Source organism: Plodia interpunctella, chromosome 5 (genome assembly GCF_027563975.2).
Source record: "Plodia interpunctella isolate USDA-ARS_2022_Savannah chromosome 5, ilPloInte3.2, whole genome shotgun sequence".
NCBI lineage: Eukaryota > Metazoa > Arthropoda > Insecta > Lepidoptera > Pyralidae > Plodia > Plodia interpunctella.
In genome coordinates this window covers 5,521,009-5,540,412 of record NC_071298.1, presented here as the reverse complement: position 1 = coordinate 5,540,412, position 19,404 = coordinate 5,521,009, and the positions used below count along the sequence as shown (strand labels likewise).

The 19,404-nt window shown below is 33.3% G+C and overlaps 1 protein-coding gene and 1 long non-coding RNA gene across 7 annotated transcripts in view; one reads left to right on the top strand and one right to left on the bottom strand.

Moving 5' to 3' along the window:
* Nucleotides 1-19,404, top strand: part of Dh44 (Diuretic hormone 44) — a 45,534-nt gene that overhangs the window by 15,237 nt on the left and 10,893 nt on the right. For all 6 annotated transcript variants that reach the window (XM_053745652.1, XM_053745650.1, XM_053745651.2 and 3 more), the window contains exon 2: nt 11,671-11,706. In XM_053745652.1, coding sequence (XP_053601627.1) covers nt 11,704-11,706 — 3 coding nt within the window. In that variant the 5' untranslated portion in view covers nt 11,671-11,703. The remainder of the gene's footprint in view (nt 1-11,670; nt 11,707-19,404) is intronic.
* On the bottom strand, nt 11,765-13,159 carry LOC128670186 (uncharacterized). Its single transcript, XR_008404734.1, has 3 exons — nt 12,966-13,159; nt 12,795-12,854; nt 11,765-11,952 (listed from the first exon to the last, which is right to left on the bottom strand). It is a non-coding gene; the product is annotated as an uncharacterized LOC128670186 (long non-coding RNA).

The following is a 19,404-nucleotide window of genomic DNA, read 5'->3' as shown; positions in this document are numbered from 1 at the left end:
GGTTTATTAAGTGACTAACATGATGACATATATGTTCATTTACAGCTTTGAGTATTTTGGTTGAAACACCATCCGTACCCTACCTACCGTACCGTATACCCAACACTATCCGTATTTTTAAGTTCTTTTATAATTTTATAAACTTCCTCTGGTGAGCATGGCGCCATAAACATTGAATGCTGTCTATGGGTATTAGCAGATATGGTATTGGCTCGACTTCTTTTTTCTGGTTTGATTTTGTCAATGAAATAATTATTAAATGAATTAGCTATTTCCTCTAGATTTGTTATATAGTGATCATCAACTTTAATTCGACTTATTGTTTCTTTTGGTATGTTTAGTCTAGCTTGATTTATAATTTGCCATGTGGCTTTTGATTTGTTCTCGGACGTCATTATCTTATAATTATTTTGACTTAATTTTGTCAATTTAACAATTTTGTTAATTTGTACAAAGGTAAGAAAACATGAATGATGAGAGAAATAAAATGGCAGCTCTAGATAAATGGTTAGATTTACTTCTATGGCTCAAAGTTCCTTTTTCATGTGCTTCCATCGCAATGTCAATGCAACAAGTTGTTTATTTCTACCTCACTGCTCGTGCAATGGTAACACTGACGCGAGTGTTGAATCTCGGCGAGATCGGCAAATTATACAAACGAGGGATTGTGGCTTAAATATTGCTACACTATATGTCCCCCGGCGATAATGCAGACTTTTACCCATCTTTTCGTAGGAGTTACAATAAAATTAACATACGAATCGTTGATGTCTCGGTACAGATACTATAAATAGACGATACTTACCACTTGATACAAGCAGCTTGATAGCGAGCAAAAATGTCGACAGTTATCTTTTGATTTGAGAAAATGTGTAACAGATATAAAGTTAAAATACCTACTATGACATTCTAGGCTGATATAGTGAAATTAATGTAGTTATTTTCTAAAAATGTTGAAATTCTACGCTCGGAATATTTTCTATCTAAGGAGTATTACTTAAAAAATATTGTTAAACACTTCAATAGTAGTACTATTTGACCAATGAGATTAATTACACAAGCTATTGGTTATACAGCTCATCGCACTAATTACATCAGCTGAACTTCGATCGTTTTTTTTACTTTTTTTTTCATGATTTTTGTTTATTTTCTGAATATCTGTAAATACCCGGTCACATCCTCGCAGTCCTCGATCACCCGGCGTCGCTCGTTAATCTCGCGTGCACAGTGCACAGTCATCGCAAATTGATCAATCCTATTCCATCTCTGATTTATTGTGCTACGAGTCAAATACTTGAATACTATTCGGCAATTCGGTTTAGGTCATCGTATTATTGTTTATTATTATAAATAATTTGGTAATTTTGATAATATTTATAGTAGATGCTCGCCTACATTTTGTGGGTATAAAATTAAATAACATTTAACAAGTAACATTTTGACAAAATTCTCCGAAACGACTCCGACTCATGTCCGTGAAGTTTTGAATCGCGACCATTTTTCGTGATTTTATTATGCATCCTTTAGTCTCATGTTGATAACAATATTTTTTCGCGATTTCGGTGCCCCCTACGAGAATTATATTAAAACCCTGGGATTTTACTGATATGATATGTTCTAATGTTGGTTTATTTTCTCTTTTGAGATATTTTAGGACATTATTTAAGTACTTTTTAAAACGATTACTAAGAGCAATAAACAGTACCCTAACCCTTATAATTAATAAGTGGATAATTTATATGTACATGTATAGTAGGTACTCTAATAAGGTTTCTTCTTGAGTGATTACTTTGTGACTTAAATACTTGCCAATTTAAATAAGCGTTTACATTCATGATTTTAATGGAATAGATTTGGAATTTATTTAGTTGTACTAACTATTTATTTACAATATGTTAATTAAATAAGTACAGGTACATCAAGCTAAATAAAATCATTCCGAACTCATCGCTATTGCCACAGCATAGGGGTAGTAAACGTGATATATTTTAAATAGTTGAAAAATGTCGGATGTTGCTAGTTACATAGTTTTTACATTTATTACAATAAGCCATCAGGGAATCTTGTTTTTATGTTTTATTTAGATACAATATAAAAACGCCACTTCAAAAATTATATGTCTAGGATATTAATTCTATATCAAAAAGTAAGAAAGCGGAGCCTGGGCTCCGACCCTTAACGGCTGAAGAAGAAATAGGGAAAATGCTCAGATGACAGAAATATTAATTCTGTATCTATCAAGTAGTAAACCTCTAAAAAAGCCGTATGTGAAACAGTACGGCTATACTACATTTCTCATGTTGCTAACATATATGTATATTCCCTATATTTAAATATTTACCATTTTGCAAAAAGCATGTAGGGGTAAAATGTAAGCAAAGGTTGCGATTCAAAGTAAATATTAGAAGATGAAAGCCGTTTGTGGGGTTTGAGATTGAAATTGTAATGACCGCGTAATATTACTACACCTGCGAATCTGATTTCACCACCTCAATTACAAAATCATTACACTAAACGGCAAAGAAATATTATAAAAACACCTACATAAAATACTGTAATTATTGAATGATTGTTACATTCAAAAACTAATTTTATCATGTCAACAACTTTTCAATTTGAGAATTGTTACATGAGCACCATTGCAGTGGTTTGCCTGTCGGCAGCCAAGAGCCTCGCCTTTTAAAAGGCACTTCGTTAAAACTCGGGATTCTTCAGTTATTGAATAAATTTCCTCGGAAGATTAATTGAGTATTAATTGCGGGGTCGTTTAGCACCTTCATTGTTCGTGTCGTTACCTCCCAAACTAAATTACGAGTATTACTTTCACACAGACCTGCTGTGTAAGTCATTTTATAAATACACTTTTCCCTATTTATAATACAGCTTTCCCTTTCGTCAACAAGTGCTTATGGGTTAGTATTTTTTACTTTTTCTTAGCGTATCGACTCCGCTACATTTGTAAGGCCAATACACAGGCCTTCAGTGTGCAGTTGGTAGGACACATAGGGTAGGAAAATAAGTGGATTACGTTGTGTTTATGTTTTTAACAAAACTTTTGATTATGTAATAATAATTATTCCTAGAAAGCAAACTAATTTAAAACGATGTTGGATTATTATTATTATCTACTTTATGAGATACCCCTCACTTTGGCCCGCACCTGTCGGTCGTGCCTTCGTTGTATGTAACTGGATTTATGTCGCAATTTCTGAAGATTGATGGTAATACTGTCATAGATTCAGGACTTTGGAAGATATGGAAAAACTTATAACAAAGTAAAACTATAACATGATACTATTCCATAAAGTGCATTCAAAAGCTCTCAAGCTTTTGAGTATATAAATCTACATTACTATTTTGAAATAACGGAATCTGCTAAGACTAGAAAAACAATAATAAATGATTAATTTACAGAAAGTTCTACGTATTGTAATTACATGCATTATCCCAATGTCTAAAGTAGCACCCATATTACAGGATTAGCAGTGGTGTAATTACGATTATTTATTTAAACCTATGATTTAGCTGCATCTACGTCTATAGCAAATTTCAACATATTTCAAGTTTAAGATTACTTATAATCTCGTGACTCCTGCGGTAATCAAATTAGCCGGCGTGTTCCGTCGAGTCGCACCATTAGGTGGCAATTAACATCGTTTCGCTTTCTGTTTCTGAGACGAGACTTGACGAGAGGCTTGCTATCCAGCCAGGGGTATGTTTATAAGTACTCACTTTTTTCTAAATATGTTATTATAAAACTTATGAAGGGCACATTCACGATGTTAATATTAGCTCTCTGTCTATTAATGAGCAAAGCTTATATAAAGTGGATAGCGATGTAAATTGAATTTATTAAAATTTAATTGAATTTATATTAGGGTGACTACTATGATCTAGTGGCATATACAAATCTAGTGCTTAGTGTGAGCTTTGTCCATTTATGCAAAGGTAATCGAAATCAAACTGTGAAGTAAGCCATCAAGAAAGCACTAAATGCAACAACTGCTACATGTCTACGATTAAGTGGGGCGTCGTAGCACTCGTCGTAGTACTCGTCGTAGCATTCGTCGTAGCACTCGTCGTAGCACTTCGGAGCAATATTGGTGCAGCGTCACCTACCGCCACCTTTATGCATTATGCGTCATTATGGATAGAAGCAGATAATTGTTATAATAATGCAGAATAATGTAAACATAACTGTTGCCCGTGGCTCTGCTCACGGCAAAAAGAATCGTGGGTTTTTCATACAAACACATTTTATTTTGATGACTATTCGAAGTTATTGTTATTATTAGAAATACCAGTGAGTAAAATACTGTGATAAAGACAATGCTTTCGAAGATATGACAAAAATAAAAACACACATTTTTGGACTCGACTCGATAAAAGAAATATCTCGACCAAACGCTATACTAAATGGTACTCTAATATGAGGTCGCGATTGAGTAATATCTTAGCGAAATGTATATTGTTTGTTAGACAACTACCTTAATTATTACGGTTATGGTGAGGACATCATAATAAAAGTTGCTTTTTTTTTTTCAAATGGATTTTCTAACCAACTTTAAATCTTCGTACAATGATCCAACGGTATTGTTACAGTCTATGAAGTCATCACAATGATCTCAAATATATATATTTTTTCTAGAGCATATATATTTTTTTACAATTTTCTGACTTTGACATCTACCCTATTGTTTACTAAAACTTAAGGTGGCTAATTGCTACAATCATACCTATCTACGTATATATTGAACGTAAATAAATCAAATATATTTAAGAACAATAACGCTAATATTGAATTTAATTGAAGTTGAGATGAAAATTGGAGTATGTTGAGAGGTGCCTCACGTTGATGCGTAATTAAAATTGTTGTATGACCCTTGTCACTGCCCTGTGTGATGATGACGGCTCATATTACATTTCCAAAAGTTTTTGGAAACATATTTAAGTGACTTGACTCTCTCTTTCTCATCTGAGCGTTTTCCTCGTTGCTTCTACAGCCGTTGATCGTCAGAGCCCAGGATCCGCTTTCCTACTTTTTGGTCTTCACTTCGCACGGTTGTCGGCATCCCTAGTTGTCAGACCGTTATTGGCATGCTTGACGACATTCATCATCACAGGTCAGGCGGGAGCGGCATAGCCAGACATTTGTTCCTTTCGTAATTTGCCGGTCCCTATATGATTTGACTATCGGATTACGTATTTGAGGCGTATGGCTCCCGCTATAGAAATACTTTCAAAGATATGAAGAAGACTTCAAATTGAATGACTTGCTATATTTCTATATGTTAACGGCTCAGAAATTACATTAACACAGATAATTAACCTATTCACTAATAATTACATACAACGATAAAGACTTTTTATCGTTTTGTTAATAAAATCAAATTATTTATTTGAATGAAAAATAGAAGTCCCAAAGAAAACTGCGATCGTTTTTATGATGTAAAAATAAAATCTTACTAATTGTAAAATAAAACCGATGATGGGAAGCAATATCTTTTTATATCAAACAATTCTGCCAGAGACTGACATTTATGAAACTGGTTGTTTGTATATATCGACGTATATTTGTTCTGATTGGAATATTAATATCGCTTCTATAAACGCAAAGGGAATACGTGAGTAATAGTCCTAATGATAATAATTATTTTATTATTATTTATTTATTTAATACACTAGCAGCTTAAAGCTGATGCGTGTATCTGCACTTGCGTCTTTAAATGTTCATAATGCCTCAATATCAATAATAATCTGTTATTTTAAAAACTTAACCAACATTATTTTTATCTATATTACCACTAGCGTCCCATACCGCTTCGCTGGCGTAAAACCATAATTAATCACAGGCATAAAACATCCTCAGGAATCACACTATCTGTTAACCTCAAAATCCGATTCGTAGTTTTAAAGATTTAAGTAATATAGGAACTAGGAATAGAATATAGGAACAGACAGACAGCGGGAAGCGACTTTGTTTTATACTATATAGTGAAGCAGGTAGAGGCATGCGGCCCACCTGATGGTGGATGGTGGTGGAATAAGGGTGTCAAACGTGAGTTGCCGACTTTTTGGGTATTTTGCTATGGTCCTTGTTACTCTGATCCTTGAAAGCGGAACACAACTGCAACAAGCACTGCTGTTTGGCGGTAGAAAATGATGAGAGTAAGGTATACAGACGACCTTTGTACTAAAAGCTTTAATATCGAGTGAAAACTTAATTTTCAAAAATTCAGTAAGAAATCTGTTTGTGGCACTGTGACTTTCGAATAACTTTATAATCGCTTTTGTTTTGTTTATGGAGACCTCGCGCAGTGATCAATCGAAGATTGACGTTCAATTTTAACTTTAAATCGAAACAAATTATATTCTCTTGACGTTTAATTAAATACATTGTCCTTTGAAGGAAAGATTTGATCTTTAAATCTTTAAAAATAATGCTTAGTTTAATTTCCTTATAAAAGAAGAAACATTTAAATTTCTTTTATCTCATAGAGCTTAAGTTATTTAAATTATTACTTCATACGCTTTACATATTATGTAAGATAAAATATATAACATAAATAACATTTAAGATAAAATTATACAAAAAATGATGCCATATTTTTTTAATAACTTGTTTGAGATATATTAACATTCACATACACCAGGAATATGTATGAATGTAAAATGTAGTAAGTACGTGATACGACTTCCTTTTTATTTCTTATCTGCACTCCATTACTTGAGTGAGCAGGCACTTCACATGATTTGTGCCTTCTATTTCTCATCATGATGAGCTCCCTTGATTTGTAAAGTTACATTCACGAGGGTAGCTGAAAGTTCTTAGGAAATCCAAAATTTTATGTGAGTAAACTATAAAATAGTGTCATCAATACATATTTGCATCCATTGGAACCAATGAGAAAAGCACCAATTAGAATCAAACCTAATTTACCACGCATCACCTGTAGCAGATTACAAGCTGAAACTGAATTTAAGAAATATGAAGATAAACACATAAAGATGTTAATAACAAGATTATAGCGAATAAGCAGCATGAGCATATTATACAAGAAGAGACGAGGGCTCCGTGCCTAAGCCCGGTCTAATGTGCTCAGATCTCATTTTCAGACTATTTTTGTTCGTATTCTTTTTTCGTGACGTTAATAGTTTAACAGTGTTGCTTCAATTCTGTTCGACGGCAATAAAAATGTATATTTTTCTGTATTCATTTGTCAAAATTTCCTTATAAAAGATCTCTCTTTATTGTAAAAAAACAAATTACTTTACATATTTAAACGTAATCGTGGTGGTTGTAGCTAGTAATTATTGTATCAGAATTTTTGAGTCTATTTATAAAAAAAGCATGCATATGATCATGATTTACAAATAAAGGTGCATCTTTACTCATAATTACGTCGTCATAAATAATATTTTGATGATATTTACAATTTTGAAGAGAGATACAGTATACCATTCCAGACACAAAAGGTAAACACGATGTATACCACAATGCAGTTTTATGATACGTACGCAGCAGAACGCTCTTGAACATGACGACCGACGGGAAATGCAACTTGCATAAAGGGACATGATAAAAAATAAAACAGAGATGTCTGTATGTTGCCTGCGTGTGGGCGGAGTGAATTCGAGGTCTACTTAGAAACCGCGATGTCACATAACGTTTGTTCAATGTTCTTTTCGTCTGCTAGTTCAACGAATTGAAAAAGAAATATACGTGACTACTTTGCTAGGAAAAATAAGCCGGTTTAATTCGTTCTTTGCTTGTCAAGACAAATATAATAATCAAATGGTGGTTTCCATTAATATATGGCTGTGACATATATTCGGGTTTATTACTGATTATTACCTCTGGGTATTTAGAGATAATTACACAATCTAATTATTTTTATGTAATAATTTTAGGCTTCTTATTCTTCAGCCTTTTTCAACCAAATATTTGGTGTACAACTGCCTCCTTCAGTTCCCGCTACTTTTTCCTATTCTGAGTAATCCAATCTTTCTTTCCATGTGTGTCAATTGCTAACACTGGTGTCATGCGTCGGACATGACTTACAACTACAAACTTGATCTAGTGGCAAGTAATCGTCACATACATACTAGTCAACCTAAACTGTCAATCAGAATACAGGTTGAGATCCAATATCATAGTACTAAATTCATAAATGAATGATCCACGTTGATTGGCCAATCCCAAAATACTGTTAATGTAATTAAGGACCACAAAGGACAGTATTATCCACTGTCGGCCGCGCACGTCGCACGTCAACGGCATGCCAAACACGTTCGGCTTCTAATGATTATAACACGATTACCCTTTCACAATCAATCTGAATTAGTTACTGAACACCTATAATCATGTTACCTGTATTGTATGTAATCTAAGAAGACGCTTGCGACAATGTAAAAGCACGAACCACGGCAAAGCTGATGATTGTTCTAAGACTTAAAATTTACCACCTATTAACGGTTGACACACAATATGATCATTTGTTATTACATCATTTTTATTATTGAAAATAATTACTTCCACAATTAATAAAAAAAGAAGTGTACCTAAGTAAATTTATTTTCAAAAGTATAAGGTGAGTGGAGTCGAAAAAAATCCTCATTTTACAACGATAATTTCATTACTACATAATCATTGCCAGACTGGTATAATGTACATATTAATGAAACATGACTATCTACGTTAAATAAAAAAGAGAGTCCGCTTCATCAAAAATGAAACTGTGAGGGTTGGTGCATTACGCTTATAAAGGTGCTTCCATTCCACATTACTTCACCCCTTTCTATACGCCTCCTTTGAACACCAAATTTTAAGTTCAAATGGAAAAAAACGAACCTATTTTTTTATGAGAAAGATCATTTCAAATCCTTTAATTGGTTAAAGTTTAAAACAAAATCACCACAGTAACGTCCATTTTATAACAGTATTCCTTCAATTAAAACGAAATGATTCTATTATAGAAAGTGGGTAGAATTCAATTGCCATCACATAAAACTTTTGCGGTGAGTTTCCGACTTAGATCCCTCTTGAGGGGCTGTTTTCGAAATATTTACATACACAATCTAACTTAGAGTCAACGGCGTAAGACAAGACGATAAAATAAAGATTATGTTTCTTATTTACTTTCTTTCTAAACAAGTTGTCTTGTCTCGCCCAATTTATCGTAAATATTGGAAGAAATATTACCCTTGAAATAATAGCCACCTTATCGACTCGGTAAAATAGAGTATGGAAGACACCAACTGGTATTATATATCACGCAATGTAGGGTCGATTGGATGGGTTAATTAATACTGAAGTGTTTCAGCATAGTGCGTGAGAGCCCATGTATGAAATGACGAGACTACAGAATGAGCATTGTGTTGCAAATCAAGGGTACATAAATACTCGCCTTACGTTAGCGTATATCTTAAAATATAATTTATTTAAAAAGTTAATACAGTGTACTTAGTTTCGAATATAAAGACATAGGAAAAATATTTAATTATAAGGAAATCTTTCGTCAAGTTACTTTTAACAACACAACAAAAGTAATTAGTACGTTTGTGGTTACAGAAAAATCTGATATAGGCAGATAGGTACGGTCCAAAAGCTGAATTATAGGATAATAAGTTATCCTTCTGTGTTATTTTAATTTGAGGCTGGAGAATCAATCAGGTAGGTCTATTGTTGAAGATCGGCCTGCGTGGCTTGTACTCGTAATGCGTAGTTATGCTCTTTAGTACCTACATCCGCATCGATCGACCGCTCGTTCATCAATCAGAATTTCTTAAATGTATTACAGAATTAATGGTCAAATGAAACAAATTATAAATTGCAAATACGAAACAATGATTATAATATTACTAATACTTATTCATGTACGTTCCCCGTAGCCCTACCGAATAGTCCTAATCCTAATAATAAATATGGTATTTCTTTTTATAAGACCATAGCCAGGCAATTAGGAACTTTGTTGCCGGTAGATTTATATGTAAAACAGATATGTAGAAAATTATCCAGTATTAAACAGTACAGCAAACAATTTAAATAATACTGAACAATGTGTCTGTGGTCCGCTAGCGAAAGTTCGCGTGTGCCCTTATTGGGCATGCCGCAGTCGCGAAGTTTCCCAAATGCCTGCTTGCAGACGGACCTCATATTTCCGAAACAAATAAACTCGTATTCCAGTACCGAGTTTCAATTGAATGTTACAATTTAAACAACACCGGTTACATCCTCAGTCTTTACTCGTCAGGTCTAAAATGCTAGTTTGCAGTTTTTTCATTTGAAATTCGTTTATTGTTATTTGAAATTTGACGTCAAATCAACATATCTCGAGTTCGCCAATACCAGGTGGATTTTTTAGGGATAAAAACCAGATAATATATTTTTATAACATCGTATTCAAACTTGTCTCAACTAAATTACTATAAATTAATTAATATACGTGAATAGAGTTCCAGAAGAAACATTATTCGCAACATTAATATGTTGCGAATAAGTTTCTTCTAATGCTCGTGACTCGTGTCTATTCATACGTAAGTATATATATTTCAATTAGAGCACAATCAAGTACATTTCTGCTCTTGACAGTCATATTAATTAATTGACTAATTAATAAAACGCAATTTCCTTCACGCACCTGCTTTATGGCCTTAATGTTTCATGTAACCTTCATGTTCTTTGACGAGATCTTACAATCATTATAATCGTTAAAAATTAACATAAATAAACCAAGATCAAGCAAAATCGCGGGTATAAGCTAAAGCTAAACTCAAATCGCGATGTTATTTAGCATAGAATGAAGCTCATAAAACAAATATTAACATACGCAAGAGTTCTATATAACACATTTTTTCGCTTCCGAGAATTTAGTCGTTTCATCCCGATATCCGAATGTAAACAGTTATATTTACAAGGAAAAGTTCAAAGAATCAAATGGGATTTATTAACTTTTGCGTAGAGGCCTGCTACGAAGTCACTGTCGGCTACGCAGGTGCGCACACTACACGTAGAATAACTTTATGGTTTTTTCGAAGTGAAAGTTATTATTTATAGACTTCACGATACACAAGTTTTTGTTACTTTTCCGAAGTAAACGTAATAAAGTGAACGAAATTACATAACTTTGTTATAATTTAGTAAAATAAAATGTATTTGCACAATTCTGATGGGAGAACCACGCGACATTTATTTTAAAACACAATTTCTAGATACGATTTCATACGACGGAGAACAATAAAACTTACTCATGCTAGAAAGTTCATCATTTTCGCAGCGGCACTTTGCGGATGAGTCCCAGTAATTGATACCCGTTTATAGATTTACACCGATCCGTTCCAGATAGCGGTGTCCCTAGTTCTGTGCAAATTGGGTCATGTCAGTCATTTGCTTCGCACTGCCACTCGCCAATGTTCATTTTATGCCTGTTACTGAACATTGTAGTCCTTGACGATTTGTCTTAAGGCACTCATCCATACAAAAATAATTTCATATTTATATTTTGTTCAATGTAACTTTTCAAATTCATCATCAAATCACATTATATACATGCAAAGATGTAACATTTTTATTACATGTCGAAAAATAAATCAGCTAGTTCTGATACTTATTTTCTGTACTAATAGTTATTTTATTTTAAACAAAAATTTATTTGATTTTTTTTGTTTCAGATTTTATCTGCTCAAAATCAAAACACACAGAGAATGGTAAGTTTCGTTGATTTATTTAAAAATCTCATGAAAACTATGTAAATATTTTGTTCTACACTTTTAATCTGGCAGCGAGCATGCGTAGGTACATATCCGCTATGAATAGATTTTCCGAAACTGGTGCTTCGCTCCAAACTTCTAAAAGCTAGTGTCGACTAAAAATTAGAGCAGTATAACAATGTCAGATAATTTAATACTTATCTTAAAAATGTAGTTACTTGTACAATGTTTTTCTGCTTCTGTCTGGAAATAATATGTTGATATAGTGTACACCTTCTTCATAATCGTATTCCTCATGGCTGGGGGTCGTGGTCATTACGTGGAATGAAACACACACCACAACTTTCTTGGCATTATTAATGGAGTGGTTTGCCATTGCCTTCTCCATTTCACATACAAGTTAATATAATCAACAAGTGTGCAGGTTTCCTCACGATGTTTTTCCTTCACCGGAAGCAAGTGGTGGTCGATGAAAACTACTATACATGAGTCAGATTGGTATACAAACTCATGTGGCACGAGTAGAATTCGAACCTGGGACCTTTCGATCCACAGGCGGGCGTCTTAACCTAATGGTTAAGACACCACCACCGCTTCAGTGTACACCTGCTGTACAATGAACAAATGATCCATGATTTAGGGTGAACTGAAATGCCTCGATCCAAACTTCTCAAATGGCATTTGTTTTAATATATTTAACTGCTAACTATTTATTTGTCGGCACTTTTTTGCAATAAAATATTTCTCGGTATTTGTGTATCTATCTTTGTGAAATTTCATTCAAATCAGTCACGCTGTTTTTGAGGTCACTCGTTGCAAATAAAAATATATATTGTTTATAATATTAGTCAGGAATTAATGGAGCTACGGCGTTAATTGCTAATGAAACACAAAAGTATAAATTAGTTATCTAGTTAGTGTAGTAGCATTTACAAGATAGACATAATCTAGAGATAGATCGTCCGGTGTAAACCCATCTCAGGCAGTATCTGCTGCATCAAAATCCTTGGATCCTTATATATTATCTACACAATAATCTCGTGTTAGCTAAACAACTATAATAATTAATTTATCATTAAAACTACCTAATATTCCTGAGAGTCCTTTGTCCGTTCCTTGAGCTTTGTTCTGGTTTTGTATAGGCTCTGCAACAATACGGGTATATTAGCACTATTATTTACTTCTTTTCCCATTGTTTTGTTGATTATTAGTGTTAGTAGGTGTGAGATTAATAATAAATTCGTATTGGTACTTACTTCTGCCAGCATCACAAACTTAGGATACGCAGCTTTACTCACATAGCCTCTTTGCCACATAAACATAATATGCACACAGCGCAGTTATGTACCAATGAAAACCTGAAATATAATAAAAACATACATAATTCAATTATTTTACTAAATAAATATAAATTGTAAATTAAATGAAAGTATAAATTTATTGGTTTCGGTTTTCAACTACGACAATAATTTTCAAATGCCAAAAGATAAACCGGCTAAAAAATAAAATAACAAATACACGACGTCAAGAGACAAGTCAACCATTCGCTTTCCGTTTATATTTCTGGAACGTGAATGAAATTTTAATCATTCACATAGGTGTGAATGATTAAAAATTCAGTGTGCTTAGATCTTCTCTATTTTGATTTTGATGCAGGATTAAATAGATAGAGGAAAGTTTATATTTATATAAGTAACATGTATAATATTGCACCCGTGCGAAACCGGCGTGGCTCGCTAGTATAAAATGAAAATTTTAATAAACATAATCGCCACCTTTGCTTCATCAACATCAGTGTAACGTGTAACTGTAGGTAAACTGTGGTTGCTGTGTGATTTTTAAACTACCTATGGGTCTTTGATGTGGTTTATCTGAAAGCCAAGTAGCGACTGGCCCAAACCAAAGCTTATCAAAGAATACCGAGAGTAACGGAAATGTTTTAACAAGAATTTTATAAAATAAAATGATTAAATTAGCTTTGCACTGGGGTTCCGCTCTTGTAGAAGTTACTGCAAAGCACTTTGTGTGATATCTCAATGAATGCTGAAATTAAAAATGAATAAAATCACTGGTGTACCTTCATCATATTTTGTACAGTGTTTTTGGGGCGAGAGAACAAGAACAACATTAATCCAAATATTCTTATTTATATTTCGTATTCTACTTTGTACTGCTCATTACATCCACTGAAGGATATACGCGTTCTGAAATGTTTCCCAACCATTTCGTTTCTTTTTCTTCTCCTCTTACTTGGACCCGTATTATTGGCGATGTCATCACTTCTATGAAAATGGGTAGGCGAGTGAAATGTTGAAAACAAAACCACTTTATTAAAATCATCAATCGTTAGTTACATTCCGCAAAATGCCACGTGTAAGAAGTAGGAAGCATTCAATATATTAGCAACTCGGAACAAGCAAGTTTGACGCATCGCCCGTCGCTTCCGGGCGACTGTGACGAGTGTTTACCAGATGTGCCGGTCCGTCTGTCACTTGTTGCATTCGGCATTTCCTTCAACTGTTCTATCAAGCGTATTTTATATACATCAACCTCATAAAATAAACACAGAATATGTCAATTTAAAAAAATAGGGAATATATACAATTTACCTTTGCCATACTATGCTGTTCAACAAGAAAGAAGAAACTCTTCACAATACAATATAGGCTTTCATCTCCGTAGTTAAACTTGATCTCGCTAAATTGTGAGCTAATTAATCATTATAACTTAATTATGATTATGAGCAATAGAAGTAAAATTAATTACATAAAATGAGTTTTGTAACTCATATTCAAATTAATAAAAGAGCGATAGTTCACATTTTCGGTTGATAAATTGGGTTTTAGTGTGCAGTCGTTATTAATGGGTACCGTAGGACGGTTCTACGATTTATATTTGTCATAGGCTTTACTTTGGGAAGTAGAAATCATATTTTCTTCTTTTTGTTGCCTTCGAAATTATCTTGAAGCTTTTTTTTGACACGGCAGATATATAATTATGCAGGCTTAAAAAGTGGAATCAATTTCTTCTTATTATTCATTTGAGAAACTATACAGAGTTTTAAGAAAATGTCACTATTCTAACTGGAATTATTACTAAATGGCTAAAAGAAAACGTTAGTATGTTATAAATTAAGGATTTAATTTTATTTTTATATGACTACATACTTGAATGAGTTAGGCTTACATTCAGTAAACAAAACAGGGGAAAATTTGATGTGTATTATGTACATTTTCACAATATCATCGATCAATCAAGACCCAAAGGTAGCGAACAAAAATAAGGCAGGTATTGTTAAACAAAGATGCTACTCTACGCATTAAAAAGCATGATGGATCTCACATTAAAATATCGTTTACAAGAGAATTAAAATAGGATATTGTATTCGTTTATTTATGCAGTGCAAACAGACAATGGCAAGCGACTTTGTTTTAGACTATATAAAGATTTTGATATTTTAAATGATTGTACGAATCCCTTCTAGTACCTGAATCCGACTAGACTTTTATGTATACATGACTTTATTAAGTCTAGCCAGTCTACACATAGAGATAAACTTCGCATAGCAGATGACACAGCGTTAGGTCACGTAATAAAAAAAAGTTATTTAGTAAGGAATGTGAATGTACGTGGTAACTATGAAGATGCAGATTATGAGTGGCAGTGACGAAAATTCAGATCAATCACCCAAACCAGATCTGCATAGTGACGATGAAACCGCACGTAGACTCTACTTACAACAATCTAGATTTCTATCGTCATAACCATATTATTTTATCTATGGTCATAACTGATTTACTTAATTGCATTTTTTTACAATGATATAAGCGGTCGAAGAAAACTTTTATCAAATTTAAGACATTAATGATAAAGTAATACTGACAGAAAGTACGCTCAAAAATCTAAATTACGTTCAAAAATAAAGAATTAAATATGTAAAGTTAATAATTCGTAATTTCGTTTCCTTGCTGGTCTAAAGTGAAAGAAAAACTGAGAATGTGCCAGTTCTTCTGCAAAAGTGAATTAAGGGAGAGGGGTACAAACTGGAGATTCTTATTATAGTTGAAAGCTTGGAAACCTATCACTATTTAATATCAATTATATAACCCCGCCATATAGCTAAACATGGCCTTCGAGATTGGCAACTCATGGCTCTGTCTACCTCGCAAGTGAAAAATACGTAAGTACAATCGCGGATCTGCCGACAATGACCGTGACCTGTTTGTGGCATCAATATTTGGTATTATTATGCTCGGTCGGGTTTTGGCAGATTGTAGCTGGCTGCACAATCGGCAAGCGAGCGTGCAGCGCGACCAGCCGATGCGATGCAGACAATGCGCCGACGTCACCGCGCTATGATAACCCACGCCATTGTCTATCGCCTACAATGTCCACCAAACTATCACTATTAAAAAAATGAAGTTCGAAAATTATGAGGAATGAGGACATCTTTATAAAATTAATCGGAAACTTTCTATTCTTTACTCATTCAAACATTATCATATTTTTCATATTAAGAATAAAAACTTACATATACTTTTGATTGATGAAAGAGACTTAACGACATGCTTTCATCTAGTGCTTCAAAATAAACATGTGATGATTGTGGATGAAAATAAATAACTATAAGTACGAGTTATTAAAGTATTTGTAATTGTACATAAACGTGTCTGTTTGCATGCTCGGTACTATAAAAAATACAAGACCTTGTAACATTACAATAAGAATAGCATAAATAAATGACATGTTAAAATCTAATGTTCTCTGTAAGCATGACAAAAGCAAAAAATGGAAAAATCCTTTTTAACCGTCCTAAAAGATAGGACAATGAGACAAAAAATTCTTCCAAAAATGATGTACTTAATCTTGACAGAGCTTGGCCCTCAAGAATAACCTGCGTCACGACGGCCGCTAAATGGCGGGACAAGTACTTACGAAGATCCGAGAAAATATTTTTTCAAGCTTAACTGGCAATTAGGGAGACACCCTTCTCATACAAATCAGAGGTGTCCGGGGAAATCTAATGTTAGTGTGGAATAATGGGACATTGGATACGGGTTACGAGGAAATGTATCCTATTGGTGTGCAGGTAAAAGGTGTTTACGTTTGTAGTTTTTTAATCCCTAACGAAAAGCTAGTGAATAAATGAATGTGTAGGTGTACATAGATATTTTCGAGACATTGAATAATTTATTTTAAATACATTATTGATCAAAGTATTTAAGCAATAGGAAATTGAGCAATTATAGTAGTTTTAGAAATTGGCGAATTTAAATAAACACACATCATTTTAAAAGCTGATGATAATCAATACAAAATATTTTTTGATTTGTTATAAAAAGATTACACAAAAAGCATAGAAAACCTCTACGAAAATGATTAAAATAAAAATAATTGATTACACATACAAATACATTTAAATTGAAACTTAGTCCGAGACGTATCATACTTATTATTAACATTTGAACAGTTACATTATATCAGTCTACACAGTTCTATGAGAACTACCCCTGTTGTGTGTGTACGAAAGTAACATGGACACAGGTTCATAAACAAACCGTGTTTGAGTAGAACCTCTGCAAATAGAGCACGTTTAAATGACGGGGAAAGCCTAGCCTCCCGTACTTTGAGACCACGCGTTGATTGCTTTCCCAGCATCTACGTACCTAATAATACATAAACACCTGTTTGAATTGAAAGACTTTCATCTCTATTTTTTAAGTATGAAATTTTTTCATCTTACTTATTAGGTTTTTTTTAAAATTCATATTTGATACACAAAAAATTAAATCTGATTTCCTAATTCATTAATTTTCTAAATTATATTTTGTTTCCGATGGATTGTAAAAGTTAATCAAGGGAAAGGGGTTTAAACTGGAGATTTTGCTTTCGAGTTCTGCATCTCTTGTCTCAGTCTACCTTGTAAAGCAAAGAAGACGTGATACAGTTAGCGGAGATATATAAGTAGTTATGTTTACACTATTTTTCAAACAAATCGTGCCATCATCACTAAGTACTTATATATATTCAATATCCAAAATGTTCGTTACATTTTAGCATTTATTTTTTCAAATCAAAGCAAGATACGCGATTTCGTCCAGTCCAGTGAATGGTTTTTCTTTATCGTTGAATTCAGTCCCGATAGTTTTCTGTAAAGGTCAACGAAATGGCTGTCGAGATGAGAACCCGTAATCCTGCGGTGGACAACTATCTGACGTGCATCGTAAAGCCGACGGCCGCCGATATCCACGGTGATTTAGCCATTCGGAAAAATGCAGACAACATTTTAAATAAATCTGTTTCAATGAAAGTTAGACAGTTTGCGACTTTACCGTCATAATAGTTGAATAGTTGAATATAAATTATATTTTAAATTTAGCCTTATAAGTGACAGAATTGTCAGAAGCAAAATCAGGCCTTTGCACAGCTGTAAATAAATATAAATCTTTAACGAAGTACTTTAAATTTAAATCAGCATCTCGTCAGTTCATTCTAAAGAAAGTTTAAACAAGAAGGAAGAATTTGAGATATGTGTATGTTACATACATACACTTATCTACACGTCAAACACGTATTTTTTTCCTTATTTATTATTTTTTAATCTATCTATTTAGGTAATCCAATTTCCTACTTCGTTTAATATAACTGCATACTACTAGTTATAAGGGTAGACATTTTGATGAGCGAAGGCCTGTAAGTGAGTAGGTACTAATTTTTATTACAAGTATTTAATCTTGTAGACACTAGTTTAAATAATGTATTCAAGGTTTTGCTAACAGATTTCAATATTTATATTAACCACTTTGAGAATAAGTAATTATTACCATCTTATATATATAATAATTTCATCATCATCATATTATTTTCATTGTTCAAAGTCACGCGTAATTTCGTGAAACCTTATTTATAGATAACTAAATAAACTAGTCATTACGGCCGGAACATTATATTGCCTACGCAGTTAGTAAAATAAAGTTTGAAATTATCTTAAAGAAAATTTTGAAATTATCTTGTCAAAGATTATAATGTAAGTTTTTAATGGATATTATTCGTAATATCTCATCCAGTATCTGTTCATTATTAATTCTAGACGAGTTTGTTCCCTGTAATATTTATAAGACCTAACTCTATCCACAACATAGTTTGCATGAGAAATGTGAAAGATATATAGAAGGCAAAGGAACAACAAAGGAAAAATAGAATAGAATACTATAGAAGCTTATTATTAGGTAGAATCTATTAACAATAATGTTAGTAAGATAAAAGTAAACTTGCTATGTGGATGGATAGTGATACTGGCATGATGCGAATAGGTAAATCCATGGTAAATCAGATGAATATGTATGAGATCACCTTGCAAAAACGCAACGCTGGTAGCTGGAAGTATCCGCGATAATCAAAGGCTCAAACATCGCAAATTGATGCCCTCGGGATTTTAAAATTCATACTTTTATATCAGCCAATCATGGTAGTTCCGGTGTTGAAAAGCAAAATGGCTGGAAATCAAAAGGGTTTATCTACCTACAAGTTATCATGCCACAGATAGGTCATTGGTGCCGCTTAACTTTATGGTCGTCATGATGAACGTGAGATCGTCATTTTTCCCTTTATAGCATTATTTGACTAACGTTTAGCACCATTAACATTAGGCGTGGACGTTGGGCTTCCGGTGGAATCTATTGGAACAACGCTCAT